Source organism: Periophthalmus magnuspinnatus, chromosome 17 (genome assembly GCF_009829125.3).
Source record: "Periophthalmus magnuspinnatus isolate fPerMag1 chromosome 17, fPerMag1.2.pri, whole genome shotgun sequence".
Lineage (NCBI taxonomy): Eukaryota > Metazoa > Chordata > Actinopteri > Gobiiformes > Gobiidae > Periophthalmus > Periophthalmus magnuspinnatus.
In genome coordinates, this window is record NC_047142.1 from 26346601 (window position 1) to 26373181 (window position 26581).

At 43.0% G+C, this 26581-nt stretch overlaps 1 protein-coding gene across 1 annotated transcript; it reads right to left on the reverse strand.

The window, feature by feature from the left end:
• Positions 1-275: 275 nt before the first annotated feature.
• Positions 276-25436, reverse strand: LOC117384814 (solute carrier organic anion transporter family member 5A1-like). Its single transcript, XM_033981965.2, has 10 exons — positions 24984-25436; positions 22871-24330; positions 14201-14333; positions 12461-12669; positions 11625-11789; positions 10089-10287; positions 8940-9099; positions 5064-5308; positions 4403-4467; positions 276-2349 (listed from the first exon to the last, which is right to left on the reverse strand). Exons 2-10 carry the CDS (start codon positions 24315-24317, stop codon positions 1886-1888), a joined length of 3087 nt encoding a protein of 1028 aa, XP_033837856.1. The 5' UTR covers positions 24318-24330; positions 24984-25436; the 3' UTR covers positions 276-1885.
• Positions 25437-26581: the final 1145 nt, after the last annotated feature.

The following is a 26581-nucleotide window of genomic DNA, read 5'->3' on the forward strand; positions in this document are numbered from 1 at the left end:
TTAGAGGCTATAAAAACATGCAACCTTACTCTGAGTTGGCTTGCATCTCCACAAACCTGACTCTTATTTGGCCTGGGGGAGACTCTCCTCTTACTTGTTTCCATGGAAATGCTGTTCCTTTGGAATTTCCATGGAATCATGTAGGTACCTCCAGAAAGTTACATGGTGTAGCTTTAAGTAAGAATGCTATCAAATATTTCATAAACATTCCCATCTGTGTCCTCAGATATGTAGTAAACAGGTTAAATCAAATACTTGTTTTACTGATAACAATTGTCATTTTGATGTGTTTATTATTTTGTCCCATTATAACATGTACAAGTTGTTCAATCCAATCAGAAAGCTGAACGAAGTTGTTGCTTTGGGTTGCCAGATCCTATAATAAAAGATCGTTGTTTATGTCAATATATGGCAACGAATGGCATCCCAGGTGTAAATTGTGATAGTAGTATGAACCCCTCCAATATACTACTTTAAAAACACTGCTGAACAAATAGAAACAGATGTAAAGCCCTGAGGTGAGGGAACATTCTGAAACCTATACAAAAGAATGTCACTTTCAGGCGGATATACCGACTTGTGCAGATTCATGGACTAAACCAGGATTAAACCAGAACTAAACCAGAACTAAACCAGGACAAATCCAGGACTAAGCTGGTTGTATAGTAGTGCCACATGACAACTCTGTAACCATCCTTTTCAGTGAGGATTTTCTCTGCACCCTGACAATGCTGTTTAGTCCAATAAAACTTAAAACAACACGTCGTCTGTTTGGTGATTGGTAACACTTGAAAGGGCAATGGTGTATCATTTATTTTTACACATCCTTTATCAAAATCCGCAACTAATGATTCTATTAGACTTCTACAGTGGCGAGTGCTTCAACTCCTTGTCTCTAAGGAGATGTTATTGCTTTGCTGTGAATGTTCCACAGTATGGTATTAAACTATTAATCTTTATTGAGACAAGCAGGTCAGATCTGTGCAGAAGCAACTCTGCTCAAGGCATTCTTTAGCAAATCAACACCCGTAATCAAATAAATACAAGTTTAAAGTCATGCATTCTGGGTAAAGCAACAACATCTCCATGGAAACAAGCAGACAATTTACATAGTGCACCTTTAATGTCTACATTTTTATTTTTTTTCTAATTTCCACCTACGATTCTTTTAAAATGTGAATGCTGAGAACCAATCCATCTTTTTCACTTCCAATATCGATATTAATACTTTGGCTTTAAATATCTGCCGATACCTGATATTAACTAATGCCAGTGTAGTGTTATGCATCCCAATCATGTTAAGCAAATAAATACTGAACAGCTTTGTATGAATAAAAGTTGAAACATTATGAGACGTTCAAGGCCAAAATCAGCCTGTGAATAGTCTTACTACATCTAATTATAGGCCCAACCAGGGTATTGGCAAAACTGATGTCATTGAACCGATACCCGATTCAGCGTTTTTTTCAGTATCAGTGGTGATATTCGATACCATCATTATCGGTGCATTCCTAACTCTTATTACTTCAAGGGTTCTATGTTCAAGGACACTTCTCCAGTTATTCAAAACACCTATAGTTCTTTTATACCATCTAGAATCACTCAATGTTTTGGGGGGATTCACTGGGGTAAATGTGTCCGACATGTGAGTGTGATAGTGAGGATCATCGCAGCACTTCACTGGCATTTTTAGTCATTCAAAAATCCTCAACATGACTAGATTTCTAATTGTAAAACAGCTAGATTGTCCAAAACTATTTGAGTTGAGTCACAGGACAGAGCTGGGTCCATGCTTCAGCAGACAGGAGCTCATGGCGTGTCACTGTGTCCGCCCCCAGCGAGCACATGACCACAGAGCAGCCAATCAGAGCACTTGCTGCTGTAGTCAGACCATGGCAGAGAGGTGGGGGTCAGGCGTGGTCGTGTCCGGGGCTGTAGGCGTGTCCAGAGGCGGGGCTTGGAGCTCGTTGCCGGGGCAGGAGTGGGTGCTGACACCACGGTTGAGGGGGGCGGGCTCGTGACGGGGGATATTGACAGGGCAGGAGCGTGTGCGTGCGTGTCCCTTGTGCCCCCCCGGGTGGCACACCAGACTGCCCACCGTGTCCGCTGGAGACAGGTGCCGCTTCAGCCACACCTCCACCTTCTTCTCCCGAGATTTGATGGAGTACCAGGTGAGGAAGATGAAAAGGAAGCCCAGGAACTTGAGGCTGGCGGCAAGGCCGAAATAGACGAAGCGCAGCGAGGTGACGTCATACTCCCAACAGGAGCCGTGCACGCCACAGTCCTGCTGCCACAGCATGCATGTGGTGTCAATCACTGCGCCAAAGTAGATGGGCGTGGGGATGTAGGCTGCAACACATCAGGCACACACATTACACACACTCTTTACACACATGTTACACACCCACATTATACACACTTTACACACATACACACACATGCATTACACACACTCGTTAGACACATGTTACACACACCCATTACACACATACACATGCATGTTACAAACATGTTACACATGTCACACAGACACGCACGCATTACACACACTTGTTACGCACATGTTAAACACACTTGTAACACATCCTAACATACATACATTATACACATTAAACACACGTTATACATTAGACACACAGTGTATGTTACACACGTGATATACACACATGACACACACAGGTTACACAGACATTACACACATGTTATAAATGCATGTTACACACGTTACATAAACATGTCACACGTTACAAACATATGTCACAGAAACATGTTACACACATGTTACAGCACACATGTTACACACACAGCTTACACACATACATTACGCACACTCATTACGCACATGTTACACATGTTAGGCACACACATGTTACAAACAACAGAGAGAAGAGTCATGTTCTAGATTCAAGAAAATAATAGTGATGTGATTTTTGAGCATGTGGCACTGCATTACACTGATGATGTCAGACTGCAGTTTCAGACTGTAGTTTCAGACTGTAGCTCCAGGCTGTAGCTTCAGGATGTAGCTTCAGAGTGCACTTTCAGACTGTAGCTTCAGGCTGTAGCTTCAGACTGTAGTTTCAGACTGTGGTTTCAAGCTTTAGTTTCAGGCTGCAGTTTCAGGTTGGCCACACCCTGCTTTGACTGATGCCACTGACAGCTGTGCTCCGTTTGCACTAACTCCACCCGCCCTCTCAGCACCACCATTCAATCAATGCTTTTAGCTGACCCTCCGCCTTCACATCTACAATCTGATACTACTGTGCTATACTGTAGTATTTATAGATACTCAGCCACATTTTTACAGGCAAGCATCTTCTACCACCGAGCTTCCTCTGGAGAAGGAGTCATGCTTTAAATCTCGTTTAACTTGTCATTCCACACTCAAATATCTGAAAGAAGTCTGCTGACCCAAACCTTTCAGATTTATTGGTCCCATAAAAGAGGGAGAAATGTTTACATCTTATTTTAGTAAAATTTTAGTTCCCTCATTAACAGAAGAAAAAGAAATTCACAAAACAAGAATGTTAAACTCCCAGATTACAGCAGTAGTTCTCAAACTTTTTACACCTGGTACCACTTAAGGAAATGCTTAGTCAATGACAGGAGTATTCTGTCTAAATTGGGGCTAAACCAGCTCTCAAATGGGACTACACATGTACTATGCCTGTTCTAAATGAGGTCTAACCCAAAGGGGAACAAAAATGTGCATTAAATTCACTGTAAATTTAGCAAATATTTGAATTGCAGAGTACTACTGTACTGCAGATTGAGAGCCACTGCCATAGAGTCCATCCTGATATGACCCTGAAGATCTCTACATTGACTCATTGAAGCAGACCTATAATACAAAATTGACTTTTTAGAGCTATAACCATGTTATAGTTGTTTCACCTCACCATTCACTCATTCAAAGTTGTATTTGGAGTGATGTCTGAGCAATCTTTAATCACTTATTTTCATGGCGCCGTATAGTTGAATAACCACTTTTCACTGGTAACAGTACACCCCCAATGCCCTGTTCTGTTCTCCAGTGTTATTTTCTTAATCGGTGATACACATAGGATTCGGCAGCATCGTCATTTTGGTACATCACGCTACTTGCTGACGTGATGTGCAGCTTTCCATCGAGAGTGCAGACAGCTTCACAGCTCTTTCTTGTCATTTATAGCAGCATTTTCAGCTGGCTTGTTTCTTTTATGAAGTTGTTTTAGTTGAATATTGCAATTTAAAATGTGCGAATTATAATGTTATGATCCACGGGTGTCATAGATTATAACTATAGAGCAGATGCAAGCACAATAGGGCTTCTTTAATTTCTATTTCTTTAACTTCTATTTCAAGTTTGGAACTTGTAACTCCCTTGCAGTCAGGCCTTGTATCTTGTGCAGTTAAACCTTACCCAGCGTCCTCAGCAGGACAAACTGCATCCCCAGAGCAAAGGGCCGCTCCTGCTCCGCCACAGACCTGCAACAACACACAACATCAGACCAGGAGGGGGCGCTGCCAATGCTAACAGCTGGCAAACTGCTTCTAGCGCAGGTGTTCATAGAGGATGGATGATCCATACCTTTAAAGGTCCTATATTATACTAAATAAACTCTTGTGAGCTTTTAGCCATGAAAGAATGTTGTTACCTCCTCAAAAACATACCCGGAGTTGTGTTTTGTTTCACACATGTTGAATGATCCTTTTTTATTAGTCTGTAATAAAATCACTAAAGCTCAAAACACACTGTTCCACTTATGTGCTCCACATGTCATGTAGTGGTAGTAAGTAAGTTGATAACATGACATCATAAGGTGGAACAGAGTGTGTGATGAAACAAAACACAACTCCAGGTTTGTTTGTAATGTGGAAATGACATTAGAACAGATCAGAAAATAGCATAATATTGGCCCTTTAAACATTGAAATAGGAAGCTTATTATTAATATTAACATGATCATTATTCATATCCAGACCATTTCAAAATGTCAACAATGTGAAGAATTATCATATTATCTTTAATCTAAATGATTTTGTTCATGATAAACTTGAGTTTCAGTCCCGTCCCCTGCGTACCTGAGTGTGACAATGATGGCGGAGGGCTGGGCGCAGGCGGTGATCAGGGTAACGATGAAGAGGAAGATGAGAAAGGGGATGAGGGTGCTGCAGGCGCGCTCACACTTCCCTGACAGTGCGTAGCCGTTCTCATTCAGGTAGGTCTTCACGATGACCAGCTGCAGCTGAGGGCCACCCTGACCCCCAGAGGACGGTGTGATGACCTGTCGACTCTGAACGCAAGCGCAGTCCGAGTAGTTACGGACCTGTGCGAAGAGAAGAGAGAGACAGAGAGAGAGGGGAGAGAGGGATGGCCAGAGAGAAAGACATGGTGGGAGAAGGAGAGAGAGGGAGAGAGAAAGGGTGAAAACAAAACTGTGGACAATGGACAGGCCTGGGCTTTTGACAGCCAATTAATGGTCAATTTTTATTTTAAATGTGGTAAAACATGGCAAAAAATATTTATTCAGCCACCAACTGTGCAAGTTGTCCCACTTAAAAAGATGACAGAGGCCTGTAATTTTCATCATAGGTTCACTTCAACTATGAGAGACAGACTGGGGAGAAAGAATCCAAGAAATCACATTGTCTGATTATTAATTAACTAATTGGTAAATTCCTCTGTAAAATCAGTATTTGGTCACCTACAAACAAGCAAGATTTCTGTCTCTCACAGACCTGTAACTTCTCCTCCACTCGTTACTTGTATTAATGGCACCTGTTTGAACTGGTTATCAGTATAAAAGACACCTGTAGACAACCTCAAACAATCAGACAGGTGTCACACGGGGGGACCTAGTGAATGACCTGCAGAGAGCTGGGACCAAAGTAACAAAGGCTACCATCAGTAACACACTACACCGCCAGGGACTCAAATCCTGCAGTGCCAGACATGTCCCCTGCTTAAGCCAGGACATGTCCAGGCCCGTCTGAAGTTTGCTAGAGAGCATTTGGATGATCCAGAAGAGGACTGAGAATGTCATATGGTCAGATGAAACCAAAATAGAACTTTTTGGTAAAAACTCAACTTCTCGTATTTGGAGGAGAAAGAATGCAGAGTTGCAACAAAAGGAACCCCATACCTACTGTGAAGCATGGGGTGGAAACATCATGATTTGGGGCTGTTTTTCTGCAAAGGGACCAGGACAACTGATTCGTGTAAAGAAGGAAAGAATGAATGGGGCCATGTATTGTGGGATTTTAAAAACTTACTTCCATTAGCAAGAACATTGAAGATGAAACGTGGCTGGGTCATTTAGCATGACAATGATCCCAAACACACCACCCGGGCAATGAAGGAGTGGCTTCGTAAGAAGCATTTCCAGGTCCTGGAGTGGCCTATCCAGCATCCAGATCTCAACCCCATAGAAAACCTTTGGAGGGAGTTGAAAGTCCGTGTTGCCCAGTGACAGCCCCAAAACATCACTGCTCTAGAGGAAATCTGCAGGAGGAATGGCCCAAACTACCAGCAACAGTGTGAAAACCTCATGGAGACTTACAGAAAACGTTTCACCTCTGTCATTGCCAACAAAGGGTATATAACAAAACATTGAGATGAACTTTTATTTTCCACCATAATTTGCAAATAAATTGTTTAAAAAATAGGACAATGTGATTTTCTCATTGTGTCTCTCATAGTTGAAGTGTACCTATGATGAAAATTACAGACCTCTCTCATCTTTTTAGCCTCCTGAGATCTGGCGTCCTCATATGTGGACAACAATTTTTTAGAAGAAGAATAACAGCATACAAGAACAGCAACAATGCAAATATATTATATATATTCATTTTTTAACAGTTTAGAATGTTTAGAATTTTTTTTTTTTTTTTTTTTTCTTCCTGCTCCTGTCAGCAGCTCTTCACACAAGACACATTGTTCCAAGAGGCACAATAGTTTTTTCTCATTTTGTTTTTACATTCAGGACAAATGTTGCTGTTTTCAGGATCTTAATAAATAGTTTTTGCAAATCATTATTTAAATGTTTTATCAAAATGATTAAAATGTTCACATATGAGGACATTTGATTTACATAATTTTTTCTCAGAAACTACATAATGTAAAAACATAATTCTTTGTATTTATACTCATCAGGTCCCAGTCAGCCCAAATAACAAAGAGAAATTAATAAAGCATGGCATGCAAGAGCTCGGGTCACTATATAATACTTTCTTGCCCCAGTGTATATCCTAGTGTCTCGAACCAGAACCATCAAATGTCCTCTGGATGGGAGGGCAAACGTTAATGCTAAAATGTCGAGTTTAGAAACAGGTTACAGTTAAGATTAATTAAGATTACTGGTTAAAGTGCACCTCTTCAACTTTGACACTTCAGAGCCTGTAACGGTGTTATTCTCATTGACCCTCTGAAGTTTTTGGAGTGATTCATCTTTAATTGCTTATTTTCAAGATGCTATTTTGCAGATCAATTCCTGTATTTACTGGCATTGGTGTACAGCCACTCCTCAGTACTTACTTCATTCTTCTATTTTATTATCTTAATCAGTGACATGGTCAGTTGCATGGTCATTTTGACTTTCACTAGTGTGATGTACAGCTATCCATCGGAGATGTCGACAAGTTCACAGCTCTTTGTTGTGATGTTTAAGACGACGCCAGCTCCCATTGGGCACCGCGGTTTTCTAACATGGAAGTCAGCTGACTGACTTCTTCTTATTAAGTCATTTTAGATGAATATTGCTAATTAAAATGTGCAAATTATAACATGATGAGCCACGGGTGTCATAGATTATAACTATTTAGCTTTTTTAAGATTAAAGTTTGGTTAAGTTTAGTTTAGGAAAATGTTTTAGGTTAGTTAACATGTTGGCAGAAGTAACTAAAAAAAATGCCAACTGGCTTTATTTCAAATTACATCATAAAATAGTCAAAAACATAACATTTTAGGCATTTTAGGCTCCGCAACAAAAGCTAACACATGACTGTGGTACGCAGAGCCTCTGTCCCTTCAGACCCAACTATCTAGTCACTGAGCTGAAACATCTCGATTGCAAAAATCAGCATCTGGTGATGATTTAAAAACTGAAAAACTGCACAGACACTCTACCTGTGAAAATTGAAAATTTAGCATCTAGTTGAGGCTGAGGCAAATGACATTCTACTGAAACCAGGGTGAATGACGCGAAATAAAACTCTAGGTGTGTTTTTAAAGAGGGAACAATACTCTAACATGGTTATAAGCTGAAACAACTTGCTACAAAATCAATTCACAGTTCTATTCAGGAAACCCTTTATCATTTATATTTCCTTCAAAGGTATTGAAAAAATACCCAGTATTAGCCTGTGTAATACCCTGGGACAGGGCAACGGCACCAGCACAAAACTGTCCTAGGGCTGTGGAAAATGTGTGTGTGAGTGTGTGCATGTGTGAGTGTGTGCATGTGTGAGTGTGTGCATGTGTGTGAGTACCTGAGTGTATGCGTGCCTGAGTGCGTGTGTGTGTTTGAGTGCGTGTGTGAGTGAGTGTGTTTGTGCGGGTGAGTGCATGTGAGTGCATGTGCAAATGTGTGAGTGCGTGTGAGTGTGAGAGAGTGCACGTGAGTGTGTGAGTGCATATACCTGTGTGCGTGTATGTATGTGTGTGTGCGTGTATGTGCATGTATGTGTGTGGGTATGTGTGTGCGTGTGTGAGAGGGTGTGAGATTGCTTGAGTGTGCGTGCGTGAGTGCCTTAGTATGTGCCTGTGTGGAGTGTGTGAGTGTAAGTGTGCGTTTGAGTGCCTTAGTATATGTGTGTACGTGTGTGAGAGAGTGTGTGAGTGCCTGATTGTGTGGAGTGTTTGAGTGAGTGCATGTGTGTGTGTACGTGTGTGGAGTGTGTGAGTGTGTGTGTGTGTGCCTTAGTATGTGCGTGTGTGGAGTATGTGAGTTTAGGCCTTACCCCACTGGAGTCGTTGGACACGCTGCTGCAGCCGGCCAAGCAGGGGTTAAAGTATGTGATGCCGTCGGAGCCACACACAGGAGCGTACTCGTGGATTTTACAGCCACAGTTCACGTTACAGCCGCCCGTCAGGTTCCTCTGGGTCATGGTCAGAGTAGGACTGGTAGAGACATACAGCACAGGACTTTCAAATCAGGATGGGCAATATATCGGTCGTATTGGTCATTCGAGTCTCTCATGTTTGTGGACAAGCCGCATATGTTATGATAGTGTAGCATATCTGATTAACTGTTAATATCTTACGCAAACATATCAGTCATGTATTCAGATCGTTGTCTATGTGTCAGCATGCTGTACTGTTATTCAGCCTGTTGTTTTCTATTTTATTATTATTATTATTATTATTATTATTATTATTATTATTATTATTATTATTATTATAATAACTTTGCTTTAAAGATAAAATGTCTGTTCTTGGTCTCGGATTTTGTCAAATAAATTTCCCCAAAAATGTGACTTATAGTCCAGTGCTTTTTTTTTTCATTATTATGCATTTTTTCACTGGCGCGACTTATCCTCCGGAGCAACTGTAAAAGTAGTATAGTAGCATAGACTGTATATATGAATAGCTAACCTGCTAGCTGTTGCGTTCCGAATAGGAAGACGATGGTCTTTCAATAGAAAAACCACTCACCATTACAACTGTTGTCAACCGCGTCATTTTGGTCTTAAAATGTTTGTATTAACCCGCTCTACATGAACCCGGTGATTTATTTTGCTATTTTGTCCATAAATCAAGATGTGAACATTAAAAAACAGGCCAATGAGAAAATTACTTTCCCCGACATCATCCACATCCACCCCCTGTCAAACCAGTGGGAATGTCGGGAAGCGGCATTACCTTCAACAACTTGGCTCTGGATTCGCTCTTGGGTTGTTAGGATACTCACTTTCAGAAGTCCAAATATGGAACTCCAAATCAGCCACTGTAACTGCTAGCCTGACTGAGCCTTCTTTATACAGTCTATGGTTCTTAATTTATTGCCCACCCACTACTCATTAATGTGTCTCTCCCAAACGTTTAAAGTCGCCCAGTTTTCTGTTATGAACACAAACATATATCTGTGATTGTCAATGTAAAGGTCTCACCCGGTGGTGTAGGGAATGTTGATGCCCCCCAGGTTGATGCTATCACAGCCCACGATGAAGAGTGTGGAGAAGCAGAGCAGAGACACGCCACTGCAGATCATGGCTAGCTTAGCAGACTCCCGCGCCCCCAACTTTAGCTTCTTTATGATGTACCCGCCTAGGACGATGCCCACGCCGGCACTGGGCACAATGATCACACCTGGAGGACCACAGCACACAATCAGTGGGATTTAAAGATGCACTATGAAACTTTCCTTGTGGGAGGTCTGTCACTTGCTTGTCTTGATAAAAATGTCAAGATATATTGTGCTTGAGCCTGCTCTATAGTAGCATGTTATAATTTGCAATCACAATACTCATCTAAAAGCAGTGGGTGTGTACCGGTGGCGGTGAAAACGGGGACCAATCACCAAAATCTGAAAAAGATTATTATTGGCCATCTACAAACTCAACATCTTAAGTGTAAGTCATGTGTCTATACATGTGAGAGAAGGTGTATGAAGCAGTGCAACACCATTAAATATATTGATGAAAAAAATTTGGTGCAATTAGAATTTTAGGCGACTTTCAGTAAAATGTAGTTCAAAGACTAAATAAGATTCACTCTGTATTTTTTATATCTAATACATAGACTATATATATAAATGGACATAGCTAACCTGGATTTCCGGCTCCATTGACACTGGCTCCAATTCACTTTCTATTGAAAAAATTGTTGCCCCTCGCTCTGTGACTGCTGCTGTCAGGCTCATCATTTTGGTCTTAAAATGTTCATATTAATCCGTGCTAAATGTTCCTGGTGTTGTTTTTATTTGGCTATTTAATAACAGACCAATGAGGCACCTTCTTTCCTCGAGGTCCCTCCCACTAGCATTAGCAACAGGTTGACTGATAGGGTTGCTAGGGGCCTGCTCTCTGCTCTCTGCCCCTAAGGGGCATTTACCTTCAAGCACCTGGCTCCTGATTTGCTCTTTGGTTGCTATGATACTCGCAGTTGGAATTCCAAATATGGAACTCGGCTCCACATTTGCTCCTATAACTGCTAGCCTCGATGAGCTTCATTTGGCTGGAGCTAAACTCTATGAGCGACATCACTCTCCCTTAGTCCAATTCTTTATACAGTCTATGATCTAATATGACAACAAAATAAAACCAGAAATATAAATCTGGCACTATTTATTTTGGAGATTCAAATGTTGCAAAAAAAAAATCATTTTTGATAGTTTTTAAACAAAAAATACCTTATTTTTTTGTGAAAACATGATGAAAAAATAGTCATACATTTTTTCTTACATTTATATAATTAAACTACAGAAGCTTCAAAATGATATCTCTAAATTAAAGATTTTTTTCCTATTTATCTGCAGTGTCTCGTCTTAAGGCCAGAATGAGAAGCCTTAGCGCAGAAGTTAAGAGTCAATTAGGACCAGACGTCGACTGAGCCACATTTGGAACACAGCAGCAGCAGGCTAACGGGGTCCACTTACAGCCTATGGTGGTACCCAAATACTGTGTATTTGCTGGCACTGGCGGCACCTGTGTAAATGCTGGCACTTGACGCAGGGATGCCGAACTGCGACTCGATGAACTTAGGGATGAAAGTGATGAAGGCTGTGACGATGGCGCACTCGGCCGTGTAGGACAGACTGACGAAAAGGAAGGTCACGTTACTCAGAATCTTTACAGCCGCACGAGGCAAATCTGCAGAGGAACAGAGATGGTGTCAAGGACATATTCAGCAAAATCCACACCTGAACCATGCTGGCCTTTCATTTTCAAAGTACTTTACTGTAACTACTACTTTTATTGTAGCAGGACAAATATTGTATAAGGTCCAAAGTCAGCTGTGTGCTGTCTGCATCTAATTATAAAGTATTTTAATGTTTTGAGTTGTTAGCATTACTGTGACAGCAAAACTGCTTTGACCTCTTAAAGTTGTGAAATACTGGGATGCTAAGAACCAATATGTTAAGTGAGGAACAACTTTGGACAACGACAAACTGTTTTAAATGAACTAATTCTGTTTTTCACCTTTTTGAGTCAGTAAAAATCAGGTACATCTCCTTTAAAAGAGATAAATTGTTTTAAAAATGTACTTAGAGACTACTTTGGGATTCTATACATTATAACAGTATCTTTAAACAGTATCTCTAAACAGTATCTTTAAATAGTAGTTTTAACAGTATCTTTAAACAGTATCTCTAAACAGTATCTTTAAATAGTAGTTTTAACAGTATCTTTAAACAGTATCTCTAAACAGTATGTTTACTCGGGACCTTTAAATGGTATCTTTAAAGGGTATCTTCAAAGATACTATTTAAAGATACTGTTTAAACGTCATCTTTACACAGTATGTTTTAAGTGTGTGGTACCTCTCATGTCTTTGCCAAAGCCCATGGAGGAGGACACGTTCTGGCTCTTGTTCTTCTCTTTGAGCACATCGTCATCACTTGAGTCATCCAGGTTGAGCTTTTTCCTCCTCTTCTTCTTCTTGTATCGTGGGGGCAGCTTTTTGGGGAAAGCGAACATGGGGAAGATGACCAGCAGCATGGCCACTGCACAGAGAAGGAAGCCACTCCACCTGCAAGGGGCCACAAGCACGTGTATCATAGCCAGTCCTAAACTCTAGTCACTAGTACAAATAATTGGGTTCAACATGTGAATTTACCTTTAGGACAGAGCTTAACTTGTAAATTTGTCATTGTCGGAACACCTTGGGGGACTGAGGTCCATACAAGATCAAAATGTTACCGTAACACACACAATGAGCACAGGTGGGCCTTGAGGCCATTTGATTTTCATTTTGAAATGGGAAATCCAAAATTGGAAAATGACCCATTTCGCAATTTCAAATAAACAAAAAAGAAAATGGAGAAATAATTCAATCTGTTTTTGGTTTTATCGAAAAAATGTCTTTTCCAGATTTTATTATACAATTGTTATGAGACCACCATGTCAATAGTAGGAAAACTGGCTCTTGGCCCCACCTGGGAAAATGCCGTCATCACATTGTAGAATCTGAAAACCATCTTTTGTACATGTTAAATGTTACACTGATGCATTGTGGGCATGTCAGATCGGTGGTCGACACATCAGGCCGATATTTAATTTTGGCCGCAGCCTAAAGAATATTTATTTGAACACAGAGTAGCGAGATAATGGCACAAAACGTGACAACACGGCTCTTTTATAGGTTTATGGTAAAAAGGAATGTGTGTGAGTTTGTAGTAAGTTTGAATTACATAACTTGGGGAAAAATAATCAAACTCTGCCCTCTATATCAAAACAAAATCCATCCATTCATCCCTTTTCTTCCACTTATCCAGAACCGGGTCGTGGGGGCAGCAGTCTAAGCAGGGACTCCCAGACTTCCCTCACCCCAGACACATCCTCCAGCTCCTTCAGAGGCCAGCCGAGACACATAGTCTCTCCAGCGGGTCTCCCCTGGGGGCTTCCTTCCGGTGGGACACACCCAGAACACCTCTCTAAGGAGGCATCCAGGGGGCATCCAGAACAGATACCCGAGCCACCTCAGCTGGTTCCTCTTGACGTGGAGAAGCACTGGCTCTACTGCAAGCTCTTCCAGTGTGACTGCGCTCCTCACCCTATCTCTAAAGGTGCGCCCAGCCACCCTTTCGGCTGCTTGTATCCGCGATTTTGTCCTTTCGGTCATTACCCAGAGCTCATGACCATAGGTGAGGGTAGGAACATAGACTGCCTAAATCGAGAGCTTTGCCTTTAGACTCAGCTCTTTCTTTACCACGACAGTCTGATACAGCGGCCGCATCACTGCAGACGCTGCACCGATCTGCCTATCACAAACATATTCCATATTTCAAACAATTGGATTCTGCCATGAAAAAAACTGTATTGGTCGATCTCAATTTCAGTTCATGTTTTTTTCAAACTTACACTTTACTAGAACCTTATGTCCATGAAAGGGGAAGGCTGAGCACTTGGACAAATCCCATGATGAGACAAGGAGAATATGCACACACAATAGGTCTGGGAATTGAACCCATACTGTGGTGCCCTTTAATGGTTTGGCAACATGAATAAGGCCAGGCACGCCATTGTTTGGAAGAGACAGAGAGAGAGGGAGTAGCTCTTACCAGTTGCCAATGAAGCGCGGGTCACTCTGATCGATGTGCACATCTGTTTTGGGGTCCACATAGAACCCGATGAGCACTCCTCCCAGTAGGTATCCTGCTGCTGGGCCCAGGGCTCCCATCACATACATGAGGGCTGTGGAGCACAAAGCACAATCAACAGACAAACAGACAAACTCTTCAAGACCTGTGCAGCTTCTGACAGTGTCTGCTCTATGACACTCTGATGCCTGCTTATTGTATTCTCTAGAGATTGACCGATTTTTTGTTTATAATCCAGAGAAACTAACAGCTGATCAGCTCTGTCAGTATTTTTGGGAAAATATGTAAGGTAAATTTTGATTATTTTCCCCAAATTTTGCATTTTAAATTTACTACAAACTCACCCACAGTCCTTTTTAATACAAACATTTAAGAGAGCAGTTTAGTCATCTTTAGTGCAGTTATCGCTTCAGACTAAAATGAAATCGCAAATGTATATTCTTTAGGCAGCAGGTCGACCGAAACTAAATATCGGCTGGAGATTTAAGGCCGATAGCCAATACGCTAAAACATTTGCCTGAGATCCAAAATGCACACTTCTTGAGTACTTTACAAAGACGTGAGTCTGGTCCCCGTTTTCAAAAGGGTGTGATTTACAGGTGCATAAACAAATGAGGGACACGTCTGTTTTTTCTGTATCTGAAAAAATACAGGAAAAAATATCACAAAGAGCTGAAAAACATCTCAGATTTCTACAGAATCAATGGAAAGCTCTAAACTCAGCTGATCTGAGGTGAAATAAATTAGATGTTATTTGTCATAGATGACCAATGAGCTCCTTTGTTTAACATGTGCCACTGAAAAAAACAAAACTGATTTCACGGGCTTGAGACGGAGGACGTGGGGACCAGACTGATATCAATCTATATAAAACATACAGAGATAGATCATTTTGGATTTGCCAGGAAACTGAGTGCAAATATTGGCCCAATATATCGGTCAACAGATACTGTATATCAGTCTATCTCTAGTATGGTGGTGGCAGATGCTTTTCATAACAGAGAATAGGCTGTGAACCTCTCCATTAAAAAGAATAAAGCTGATTATTGATAAGTAATGACTGAATTTCGGTTCAAATGTGATTGATCAAACAGCCCCAGTAGTTGTAGGGGTGCTGATCTGCTCCTGCTCGGGTGAGTTTCTGTAAGGCGGTGAATCGTCTAATCCTTAGGGGCTGCTGGTCATATGAGCAGGACATTCCAGCCCAGCGCAGGGTCGGCTGCAGCTTTGCCCTGATTAGAGCGATTAATCTCTCTGTCTCTAGAAGGAGTTGAAGATGGTGAAAACCTAGTGGCCTGATGTTACCTAACTCTGGGAACAATGGTACAGTTGCTGCCTGAAACACTGCTGTGCTAATGCTAATGCTAATCCTAATGCTAATGCTACTGCTAATGCCTCCTTCATGAAGAACCAGCATCTTCACCGCGAGCTCAGAACCAGTCCACCATCAACAACCTGGTGCCAAACATCAGTGCACCCAATGAAATAGAAATAAGAAAGAGATTGTCACCATGGTAACCTATAGTAAAGTATATCAGAAGTAGCGGAACGTTGCTGCTCAGGTTTTGACTAGAACCAGGAAGTATGAGCACATAAGTCCTGTACTCAGGTCTCGGCACTGGCTCCTGTGACTCAAAGAATAGACTTTAAAGCAGCTCTGCTTGTGTCTCTCCATGGCCTAGCACCAAACAACATCTCTGACATGTTAGTGCCATATGAACCATCTCACACTGAGGACTTCAGGGACCGGCCTCCTGCTGGTGCCCAGAGTCAGGACTAAACATGGGGAATCGGCGTTTCACTTTTATGCAGCTCCTTCCTGAAGGTGTGAGATTATTTATGTTCTGATTTGTGTGATTTTAATGTCCTTCTTATTCTGTAAAGCACTTTGAATTTAAAAACACGTTAATTTCTTTTTATGGCTACAGGCATTGGCCAACAGACCTTACATTTGAATCACTACTGCATGATCTCGACCTGAATATGATGGACTGTGGAGCACATGAAAAGTGTACACTATAGCACTGCCTACCATAAACATGAAATTCAATTTGTACAGAACTTTATGCAAATGTATGCAAGAGAAGATGCAAAAATGTGATAATAGATATGAGGCATTTTTCACTAAACCGTGTTGATATTGGAATCACTTATACAATGGCTGCCAGTGATTACATTGATATGTCAACACAATGATCAATGCTAGAGTGTCACCTATAGGAACGCACAAAGTTTACAATGGGGACAAAAAAATTACTTTGACATTAATTAGTGAAACTTTGCAGAAAATGATGTTACATGCCCCTGCAGTAATATACATAAAAGATCCAACAGACTGGCATGAAAATTGGGGAATAAATTCTATGCCTCAGACTACGCAAAAAAGTAAATGGAACCTATGTCATATTTTTTATTGTTTTGCCTGTGAAAATAGTAATATTGCCAAATATTTTTAATAAATATTTATTGAAAATTGACAGAGACATTATTTAAGTCACTACTACAAAAGTCAATTACACCATAGCTGTTTTATGCATGAGTTTGCTGGTTCAATGAGCTGGACTACATCAGTAGAATTCATTTTGAAAACTGCACTATATAGTTAGCTATATATAATGGATTAGATAGTGGCATCGGCAGTGGTCAAGCAGAGAGAATGCAATGCAGGGGCAGTCGTGATGCAGGGGTGGTTGTGAATCCCCAGCAACTGCGTGGAAGCAGCGTGTGGCATGTGGCTTTGATTACTGATTGTGTCCATATGGTGTACTGGCACACAAACAGTTTAATTCTGCATAAAATATAGACCAGTGCAGTGTTTTAGGGTGAATATTCTTTTTCATATTTATGAGAGAGAGACAGAACTTTACATTCCTCATTATTAGGACCACTAAAACACCGGTATATGTCCATTTCAAAACATTAATCAATTAATTTCCTGGCCCTGTTTTTACACATTTTGGAACAGTGCAACACATTTTTTCTAAATGTAGATTTAGTACAAAGGTCTACATTTAAGGACAAAAATGGAAAATAATACTTTGACTAAATCTAATACTAACTAGCTGTAGTAGCCCAAATCATACTGTAGCAATATGATCATACTGGGATGATTGCGATGCAGGGGCAGTTGCGATGCAGGGGCAGTTGTGATGCAGGGGCAGTTGCGATGCAGGGCGGCATATGCAGGCATATACTATACTATAGCAGTATGATTTGGGCCATTTCACCAGGAGGACAGAGGGCCAACAAAAATTGTTCTGAGGGCCATAATTACCCTCCAGACCATAGTTTATACACCCTTGATTCAATTGCATAAATAAAATAATAAAAAAAAATTGTAAAATTGTAAAACTGCATCACATTTGCCCCGTCTGCAAATGACTTTTTGTTCAAAAGCAATGAGTCCTAGTATGCTATCCTGTCTGAACAGGAGAATGAGAGCGTTGTTTGTGTTGTCATGAAGACATGACATTGCAGCCCCACATGGCTCACATGGCTGACATGTCTGAGCACTAGCCCTTAGAATGTCCAGTGCACGTCAACAGAGCAGCCATTGTCCCAGACATACAGCTAGACTGGGCTGTGGAGTCCTTCAGGCTAAATGAAAATGTAGGCTAAGGCTACAGCAGCAGGCTTATGCTACAGCAGTAGGCTAATGCTTCACATCAGCTCACAGTCACTGCTGCATGATGTGCCCAGAGAAAGAGCCGCTCACAGGGGCAGGCTGTAATGTGGAATACTGACAGCCACACTGTTTTGCTGTGATGACTAACAAAGGAGGTCACTATGTCAGATGGAGTGTTGCAATTACTGTGAAAAGAAAAATGGAAAATGCCACAAAAAGTGAAATATTTGTTCATCTGGTTGGGTTTCCTACATCAACCCAAAACATGCACAAAAGGTCAAATCCCCCAGTGGGAAAACACTTGTTGTGTCCTAAGGCAAGACACTTCACCCACATTGCCAAGTATGAATGTGGTGTGAGCGTGGGTGGGTCATTGCTGTGAATAATTAGGATGCTGAGTGAGGAATGACTTTGGACCACTGCAAACTGTTTAAACTGAACTATGTCTGTTTTTCACGTTTTTAAGACAGTAAAAATTAGGTAAATTAGGAGAGACCTGTCCCTGGCCCGAAGATGCAGAGACGCAACCCACTCATTCACTGGGGTGAACTTCCCACGGGCAACTCCAGAGAAATGGAGAATCCAGTCGATCTCAAGGAGTTGGGTTCCAGCACCCAAGGTGTGCGTGGAGGTGAGGCCGACTATATCTAGTCAGTGACGTTCAACCTCCCACACAAACTCAGGCTCCTTCATTCCCAGTGAGGTGAAGATCCCGTCATCGAGGCCTCCCTGTTGTGTTGGATTACGGGACAAACAGCAGTGCAGAGTACCTAGCCTTCTTGGAGTTCCTGGGAGGGGTACATGGGCAACGACAGTGACACCTGGAGAGGGGTGATCGGGAAGAACGGCCTCCCTGATCTGAACCCGAGTGGTGTTCTGCTATTGGACTTCTGTGGAAGTCACCGTTTGTCCATAACAAACACTATGTTCGAGCACAAGGTTGTCCATCTGTGCACATGGCACCAGGACACTCTAGGTCGAAGGTCGATGATTGACTGTTGTCGTGTCATCTGACATCCGGAGCTGCATCTTGGATCCTTGGGTGAAGACAGGGCCAGAGCTGTCAACCGATCACCACCTGATGGTGAGTTGGATCTGCTGGCGGAGGAGGAAGCCAGACAGACCTGGCTGACCCAAGCATTCTGTGAGGGTCTGGGGAGGAGAATCCGACTGGTAGACAAACCTCGGATTCAGGAGGAGCAGTGTGGTTTTTGTCCCATTCACAGCACACTGGACCAGCTCTATACTCTCCATTAGGTGCTCGAGGGCTCATGGGAGTTTGCCCAACCAGATCACATGTGTTTTGTGGATCTGGAGTGGGCATTTGACCGTGTCCCTCGTGGTGTCCCAGGAGCAGTGTCACCAGTTCTGTTCATTGGAATCATGGACAGAACTTCTAGGCGCAGCCAGGGGACGGACGGGGTCAGAGACCACAGGATCTCATCTCTGCTGTTTGCAGATGATGTTGTCCTGGTGGCTTCATCGAGCCAGGACAGGCACTGGACAGGCACTGAGGGATACGAGGGTGACCAAGCACAAAGGGCTTATGTACAGGGCTTTAGCCTTTTGTAGGCTATGTGGTAATGATACGGAGACCGCGTGGTCCGGAGGTAATGCTCAGCCCAAGTTTGCATTAAAATACCACCTTTGCGGGGCCAATCACAGAGCAAAGACCAAAGAGACATATAGACAGGCATACACTAGGGTTAGCTTCCGAGGGTTCTTTGATCTAGTTTCTGGTGGAAGATATGAAACAAAAATTCATTATAAATTGTTTTATGAACAACTTTTGTCTAAATTGTGGAGGAATCTTACATTTAAAGTTAAAGCCACACTGTTTAACTTTTTGGCAAAAATAGGCTAAAATATAAACATGTTTTTGTTTTATTTGTTTTTTTCATTATGGATGTGTTTTTTGTACCGAAAAGCATATAAAAACACTCTTACTGTAAGCAGGCTTGCATCTTCACAAACCTGATTCTTACTTGGTCTGGATGAGCGCCTCTTCCATCTTATGGTTTTAATTTTCTATTTCCATGGAATCATGGAGTTGCCTTCTTCAGAAATGTCCATATTATCACTTTAATCTATTCTATTAAAGTGATTACTTTCAGTCATTTTTATATTAGTATTATTCCAGTATTATTTGTGATTGAAACACGTTATAGCTTCTACAGCATTGTCTCACCTTAGAACTAAAGGTGAGACAGTGCGTTTTGGAGACACTGTGTATGAATACTTTCCAACATGGTCAATAAAGTCTGAGGTCTGCTATCTGCCACACCACTGTTTCTGGACTTTCAGTAACAATAGTACACACACACACACGCACCCCCCCCCCCACACACACCCCCCCACCCCCCCACACACCCACACACACCCCCCCACACACACACATATATCTCACTTTTCCTCACGCTCAAAGTAGTAGTTGACTGGAGCAGATGTGAGGCTGCCAATCTGCACCATCGGCACCATCGGCCTCTCAGATCACCACCAACTAGGGTTGTCAAAAGTACTGAAAATCAGACACATCTAAACTAAAACTAGTATCAAAGCTCGATACTCATTTCAGCAAGTATCGATCCTAAAAAGTCACATTCACACGACTGAATAGCTTTAGAATGATGTTGAGCTCTATCAGAAGAAGTATAAGACCCCCTAGACTAGTATACACCCATGGAGCCGACTGGACCAATACACAGATACAAGGCCACATGGTATATTAAAAATCACATTTTGTCATCTACAGAAAAAGTGTTTTTTTATGATCACCGTGGTATTAAAATCTGTTACTCAGTATGGAAATCAAGTTTGAAATTTTAGTATCCTGACAACACCAACTCTCGTGTACACACCATGTTCATATTAAGCAATGCGAGTGTAGTGCATTGCCTAAGGACACAACAATAGTTTTGCCACTGGCTCTCTACTGTGGCAACTAGTATTCCCAGGGTCACAGTGTCATTGGTTCATGAGGTCCACACAAACTCAAGGCCATATTCCCTGAGCGGTCTGTGGCAGGAGGAATGCCTAAGCCCCTCCACAGTGGCAGTTTCATAACCCGTCCTTTGTTGGATTAGGAACTTGAACTTATTGCAGGCCAGTGGGGCGAGGACTCCAGCCCTGATTAGGCCATGGGGTTGGTTTGGCTGGAGCACATGGGCCACAGAGAAGCAACTCCAGCCCCAGAGAGACTGCAAGCCAGCACTAGCCACTCAGAGCTGCCAAAACTTTTTCTTTGGAGGGAAATAATGTCTATTTGGTACATGCATTACATGCATATTAAAGTAGATATCCCTAAAAAACAGAAGAAGCATGTTCGACCACACAACAAAGTGATGAAGTGAAGGCTGCAGGAAACCTTAAGTGGGAACACTTAAGCCTCATTTCCATAGGGCTGGTACGGGGTGGTACAGTGCAGACCCTAAGCGATCCATAGTACTACCTTCCAAAGGATTCTGGAACACTTGGGGCCTGGGACCAGCTCATGGAGGGCAGTACTAGTCATGCCCCATGCAGTCATCGGAGAACCAGCAGCAACTCCTGCTAACTTGGGTTTCCATGCTCCGTGTACAGCTCTGGGTCCAGGGCACGGATTTGCTACATGAACAACTGATGTTATGTTAACATAACTAATATTTACTTCATAAAATCTAAATTGTACCTGAATTATACTCTCATAAAGTTGGTCTCAGCGAATCACAAAAAGACACTGAGTATTCCAAGTTTGTGCCTCTGTGAGATGAGGCTAAAGCTAAAGCTAGCATAAACACTAAACTAATTTTCTTCTATCTTTTATTATTTTTCTTAATGATTAACATTTATCTGAGAAATGTCATGTGTTGCTGCTGGTGTACTGCTGGTCCTCCAATGATTGCATGGAGGCATATCCAGTCCCAGTCCCTGCGAGCTCATTGTTTTCCCACTGTTGATGTGTGTTGATGCTCCTGCAGCATCGGTGTTTTTACACCTGCCCTGCACCTCGTGGCGGCGCAGGCCTTCGTCACGTCTTTGGGTGTGTCTTGCAAGACCTGTATCATGCCCTAAAGCGGCCTGTCCCATTTGTAATTGAAACACTCCTCTGCTGGTGGTGACACCTCCCCAACTGTTCTATGCCAAGGTAGCCCCAAGCGAACCATGCCAGTGGAAATGACACTTTGGAGTTTAAGTGTTTCCTCCTTCAAAAGGAGACATCTCAGCCAATGGTATCAATGCAGGGAGAGATCACTAAAATCTAAAACCTCTTCAGGCATTTTTTGATGAGGTTATAACATGGTACAAAGCTCAAAAAATGTATTTAGCATAATACCCACTTTTTAACTAAAATGATCAGGGATCTCATCTATAAAGTGTGCGTACATACAAAAATGTTACATATGTGACCTTCCATATTAAGTTGATCTATAAAAAGACAACTTAACATGAAAATGACCAGTCCAAAAAACTGAACTTTGGGTGTCAGGACTGTTAGAGAAATTCCATATCTGTTCTGTACAGGGGGCACTTGCTGCCATTTCAGCCTTTGTTATCTTAGCCTACGTCATCAAAGGTATAATACTTCTTACAACAGAAGCATAGTCTGATTGGACTGCACTAGACTGGATTGGACAACACTATCACAAAATGTTGAGGGTTCTGCGCCCTGTACTGATGTAAATAAAATTCTCCTGCATTAGATATCAAGCATCATGCAGATTCAGGGAAGCGGCGTTACCTTCAACAACCTCGCTTCGGATTGGTTCTTTAGTTGCTATGATACTTGCAGTTGGAATTCCTAATATGGAACTTGGCTCCAAATTGGCCCCTATAACTGCTCTAGCCCCGATGGGCTTCGTTTGACTGGAGCCGAACACTATGGGTGATGTCATGCTCTCTTAGTCCACTTCTATATACAGTCTATAGTCCCTGCACACACTTTATTAAGAATTCCACGTAAGGTTTTCCAAATGAGATCCGAGTGTGTATGTTCAACAGCAGTGTGAGGTGCAAGGGTGTGGCATTACCCAAGTAAAGCGAAGCGTTCTCCTTCTTCACGTTGTCATCCAGATAGGTGGGTCCCAGCGTGTAGATGGGGGTGGAGCCCATGCCCACCAGGATCTGAGCCACAATAAACAACGCCACATACAGGTCATGCTCATTCCCCTCCTGCTGCCGTGGACAGGAAGTGACGTCCACATGGTCCCGCCCACTGCTGTTGCTGTTCAAACACAGCCCCTCGTTGGCCAGTGACGAGTTCACTTCCTGTATCTGATAGGGCGGAGAAATAAAGTGAGGCAACGAAAAGAGGCCGGCGCCGACTGCGATGAAAACTCCGCCCACAGCCAGCCATCTAGGACGCTGACCCCGCCCACCAAAGTAGCTGATGAAGACTACCACCAGGAGGCTGCCGATGTCGAAGCAGCTGACCAGTAGTCCAGACTCGGAGCTGCGGAGGCTATAGCGCTTCTCGATGGTGGTGATGACAGAGCTGAGGTAGCCTGACACCATCAGGGACTGGATGAAGGTCAGGTAGCACATACAGAAGAGGAAGCAGCGCGAGTCTTGTAGAATCGCCCACAAGAGTTTCCGACTGGGAAATCTGATCCGAGCAAACTTGGAGCACAAAGATCCGACAGCTACTCTCCTCGCTGCGTGCACCTGGGAGGCTTCCATGTACGAGCTGGACCGGTTCAACTTGGACTTCCCTGGTTTGGGGACATATCGCGAGTCTGTGGTTTTAGGGGCAATTTGGAGGAACTTGGCACACTCTTCAGTCTGCAGCAAAGTGGATCCAGTCAGTAGGCTGTCCTCGTGGGGTACTCTGTCCGTCAGAAGGCTCTCCTTACAGTGTTCTCTCTCAGTTAGTAGGCTCTCCTTAAGGGGTACTCTCTCATTCAATAGGTTCTTTTTGTGAGGCACTCTCTCAGTCAGGCTTTGGGTCAGTAGGCTCTTCTTGTGGGGTGCTCCGTTGGTCAGTAGATTCTCCTCATGGTGTACTCTCTCAGTAAGCAGACTCTCCTCGTGGGGTACTCTTTCCGTCAGTACACTCTCCTCGTGGGGTAATCTCTCGGACAACAGCCTCTCCTCGTGGGGCCCTCTCTGGATCAGCAGGTTGTCCTTGTGAGGTACTCGCTCAGTCAGCAAGCTCTTCTCATGGGGTACTCTCTGAATCAGCAGGATCTCTTTACATTGGTCTCTGTCAGTCAGTAGGTTCTTCTTGTGGGGTACTCTCTCATTCAGTGAGCTTTTCTTGTGGGGTGCTCTCTCAGACTGCGGGCTCTCCTGCCGTGGTACCTTCTTGGTTAGTAGGCTGTCCTTACATTGTTCCCTCTTGGTCAGGAGGCTTTCCTTGTGGGGTATTCTCTCTGTGAGGATGGGTAAACTCTTAGATTTGAAGTTGGGCTCCTCAGGCTCGCCAGAGATGTCCATTTTAAGGGATTCTGACAGCTCAGTGTCCTCAGTATTGGCCATTGTTTGTTGTTTTCTGTGATGAAAAAGTAAAAGGTGACACTTTAGACTGAGGCTGTAACATTAACTTTTAATCTGAATTAAAGGGGGGCACAAAATCCAGGCCCAAACATGGAGGCATAACAGTAATACTCACAGCAATAAGGTTTATTAAATGTTTATTAAAGTTTTTCCTGTGTCAGTATGGGTTTGGGTTCCCCCATAAACCTAATCATGTACACCATCAGTCCTAGCTGGACTGCCTGAAGCCAAAATTATTTTATATTTATTAAATATATATATTTTTAATTTATTACAGAGAGTATACCTTCTGCATCACTTGGACAATGTCTAAAGTGGAGATTGGTTGTGACCATCCAAAGCAGATTAAGAAGCAAAATTTTAGTCATTTGACCCAGGAATTGCAGAAATACTAACCTGGAAACCTAGAGGTACTCAACCAGGACTGAACCAGGACTGAACCAGGACTGAACCAGGACTGAACCAGGATTACACTACGCTGGAATAATGGGCCAGAACTGTGACTGAACGAGATCCATATGACAGCAGGAGTTAAGCCAAAAGGACATAAAGGTGAGCACATTACGGATGAAGGGCACCGTGAAGCCGCGCGGAGCTGAGCTGGACAAACAAAGCCATAACACAAGAGCCATAACAGAAGACACTCACCGCTTGTCCAGAATGAGCCGGGGGTTTGTTTATCTGCGGCGCACGCTCGTCGCTGTGGCCCGGTGCTGTCCGGATGTGGAGGCCTGTCTGCCGCAGCGCATCACTCTGCGCGGGGGGCTTCGGTGGAGTGGACGGGGCTCACTGCTATCTCCCCACCGCTGCTTGCCAAACACATCCCAGGCACCCAATGTCACTGCCTACCGCTGCGCTACACCGTCCATCCACAGCTCCACCTCCGCGCCAAGGACATGCCCTCCTCCCGCCGCAGCCACCGACCTCCAGCACGGACGCGCACCACCGCTATTGCGTGTCCGAGCATGGAAAGTCACAGAAAAGGTGATGGAGGAAAGCCGGGCGCGCTGAAGGAGAGCCGGGGGCCGGGGGAGAGCGCGGGGACGGCTGCCGCAGTGATTCGACGCTCTGCCGCTCTTTAACAACAACACGTCAAGCTGCACCAAACGCAGGAAGCGCCAGTATTTCAGATTAAAAGGGTGACTTTAGACTTGAGATAAATAGAAGATGGAACAGCATAAGAACCAGAAGACTTTATTCGTCCTTCACAGGGCACAGGTCTCATCTGGGGGCTGGAAACAGGTAGTCTAACTATACGCAGGGGGCGCACTGCGCACAGGTGCGTGGCGCGCCTGCCCGCTGCTGTCTGCATTTCATAAAAGAAATACAGGTCTGTCCGAGCCCTTAAGGTAAAAGGTAAAAAGCATGGAAGTAACTCCCTCACTGTCACTCTCTTCCAACCACACACTGGACCGCTGTTCTTTCAAAATAAAATCACTCGACCATGCCCAAACAAAACAATGCCCTGGCCGAAGCAGAGGACGCTCCCTCTGTGCTGTCCCTTCTCTCTGGTTGGACTATATGCTATATATAAAGTTATTAGAGAAGATAAAGTTATTAAACTTAATAAAGATATTTGTTATGTTCCGGAACGCATCCTGGAGCGTGTCGGCGTTTTTCTCTCCCAATTTGTGTTGATTTCTGTAGAAACCAACATAAAACATGCAGAGTTTTAGGCTCTAGTGCTGTCTGAGCGCCACAGTTCAATGTGAAGCAGCAGCCCATAGGCAGGGGGCGCTGGAGAGCAGGTGCTGAGGCTCCATTTAGATTTTTAATGGATCAGATACAGGGCAAAGAAATTTATGGCACAAGATAGCAAAAGAAAAATTCAAATCTGTCAACTGAACAAAAAAATTGTAGGAGCGAAGATGTTTGGCTGCTCATCCAAGCCACTTCTTCAGTTCTGGTCAGATTACAGCTGGACACTGCCTTATATCTGTCTGAAGGGAGGAGCTAAATACACTGAAACTGTAAACATCTATTATTTACAGTTTATTTTTGTTGGCTAGGTCTAATGAGCTATACTAAGTGTGCACTATGCCTGAGTCATAGTTAGAATAATCATCCTGGTTTCAATTATGGGTGCTCTCACACCTGTTAGCACACTGGCTAGCCCTATGGTTTTTTTGTTTTGCTTTGGGTTTGAGGATGATAGATAGGAGCTAGATGATGTCCATTACTGTTTAAAAGATTGTCTTTCCTAATAAAAAATAGCTTCTTTAACTCCCAAACCATTTCTTTTCTCT